This window comes from Octodon degus, unplaced genomic scaffold, assembly GCF_000260255.1.
Source record: "Octodon degus isolate 3935 unplaced genomic scaffold, OctDeg1.0 scaffold00184, whole genome shotgun sequence".
NCBI lineage: Eukaryota > Metazoa > Chordata > Mammalia > Rodentia > Octodontidae > Octodon > Octodon degus.
The window spans coordinates 4,721,442-4,722,873 of record NW_004524760.1 but is presented as its reverse complement, the minus strand read 5'-3'; the positions used below and the strand labels follow the sequence as shown (position 1 = coordinate 4,722,873).

At 41.5% G+C, this 1,432-nt stretch overlaps 2 protein-coding genes across 2 annotated transcripts in view; one reads left to right on the top strand and one right to left on the bottom strand.

Annotated features, from left to right (window-relative positions):
- The window catches only part of LOC101569701 (lys-63-specific deubiquitinase BRCC36), a 12,169-nt gene extending 11,819 nt beyond the window's left edge, over nucleotides 1-350 (top strand). The window contains exon 3 of the mRNA XM_023703958.1: nucleotides 6-350. Coding sequence (XP_023559726.1) covers nucleotides 6-350 — 345 coding nt within the window. The remainder of the gene's footprint in view (nucleotides 1-5) is intronic.
- A 298-nt stretch (nucleotides 351-648) lies between these two features.
- Nucleotides 649-1,432, bottom strand: part of LOC111813351 (NUT family member 2D-like) — a 9,574-nt gene continuing 8,790 nt past the window's right edge. Inside the window, exon 8 of the mRNA XM_023703957.1 lies at nucleotides 649-696. Coding sequence (XP_023559725.1) covers nucleotides 649-696 — 48 coding nt within the window. The remainder of the gene's footprint in view (nucleotides 697-1,432) is intronic.

Sequence of the window (1,432 nt, the reverse complement as noted above, 5' to 3'; positions counted from 1 at the left end):
TACAGGCCCAGAAGAGCTCAGAATATGAGATAATTGAAATTCCAGTCCATATTGTGCCTCATGTCTCCATTGGGAAAGTGTGTCTTGAATCAGCAGTGGAGCTTCCCAAGATCCTGTGTCAGGAGGAGCAAGATGCATATCGGATGATTCACAGCCTTACACACCTGGACTCAGTAACCAAGATACATAATGGCTCAGTGTTTACCAAGAATCTGTGCAGCCAGATGTCAGCAGTCAGCGGGCCTCTCCTGCAGTGGTTTGAAGACAGACTGGAGCAAAACCAACAGCATTTGCAGGAGCTGCAGCAAGAAAAGGAAGAACTTCTGCAAGAACTTGCTTCCCTAGACTGAAACAGCTGACAAATAGGGTCTTTTTAAAAATTTGTATACTAAATATGGCTCAGAACTGCACCCAAGTCTGGTGTAGGCAGGCAGTGGGGCAGTACTTTTCTATTGCTTTATATATGCAAAAGCACAAGATGCTTTTCCTAAAAATTACTCCAGAGTGTATTGAACCCTTCTACTGTACCTATAAATGGGCTACAGACAGCGTATACTAGGTGCTTTATGCAGTATGTGAAAGTACATTGACAAAGACTAATGAAATGCCCCTGAAGTGTATGCTAAATGTTATTTTGCCTTCTTAAACTTAGAAGTCTTTATTTCCATTTTCAGTTATATCCACCCCTACCTGGAGCTAAAGAACAGAAGAACACTTTATGTTTCTACTTGTAGTTATGATACTTATGTTAGACAAGGAAAGAGTAAGTACATGAGTTAGTGTAGGGAAGTGGAGAGGACTCATCCACACCTCACTGCTAATTGAGAGGCATACAGCTCATGCTTTCTTCTTGGTCGCTGTAGTATGTATTCCTTTTTTTTTTTTTTTTAGTATTTTGGGGAAGGATCTACAGGGTGTTCAGGGTCTCACTGCTGGATTGGACTCGTAGTGATCTGCCTGTTTACAGCCTCCCAAAAACTGGGATTACAGGTGCAAGCCACCACGCCCAGTCTTAATTGCTGTCTCAGTGTGCCCTGGGTGCGGGGCTGGCGCAGTAGACCCAGGGATCAAGCCCTCGGCCCCTGCTTGCAGGTGCTTTGATCTGCTGAGCTATTTGGCTGATCCTCTGCAGTATGTATTCTGAGACACTTATCAACCTTAAATCTCTATGGGTGCCTTTTTAAACCAACCAGATGAATTCTAGATATTTGACTATGAAGCAAATTCCTATTGAGCAGATCCTATCTACCTAGGAAATTCCATTATAATATAAATGTTTTCTAAATTTTTTAGGATTTAAAATGTAATAAAAATCATGCTTTGAAAAGTTCAATGGCATCATTCCTACCATGTGTAGTTACAAATGATAAACGTGTATCTTCAGGAAGTATTCAGGCCCATTGCATATTGAGAAAAACTTGGAATTGCAGGA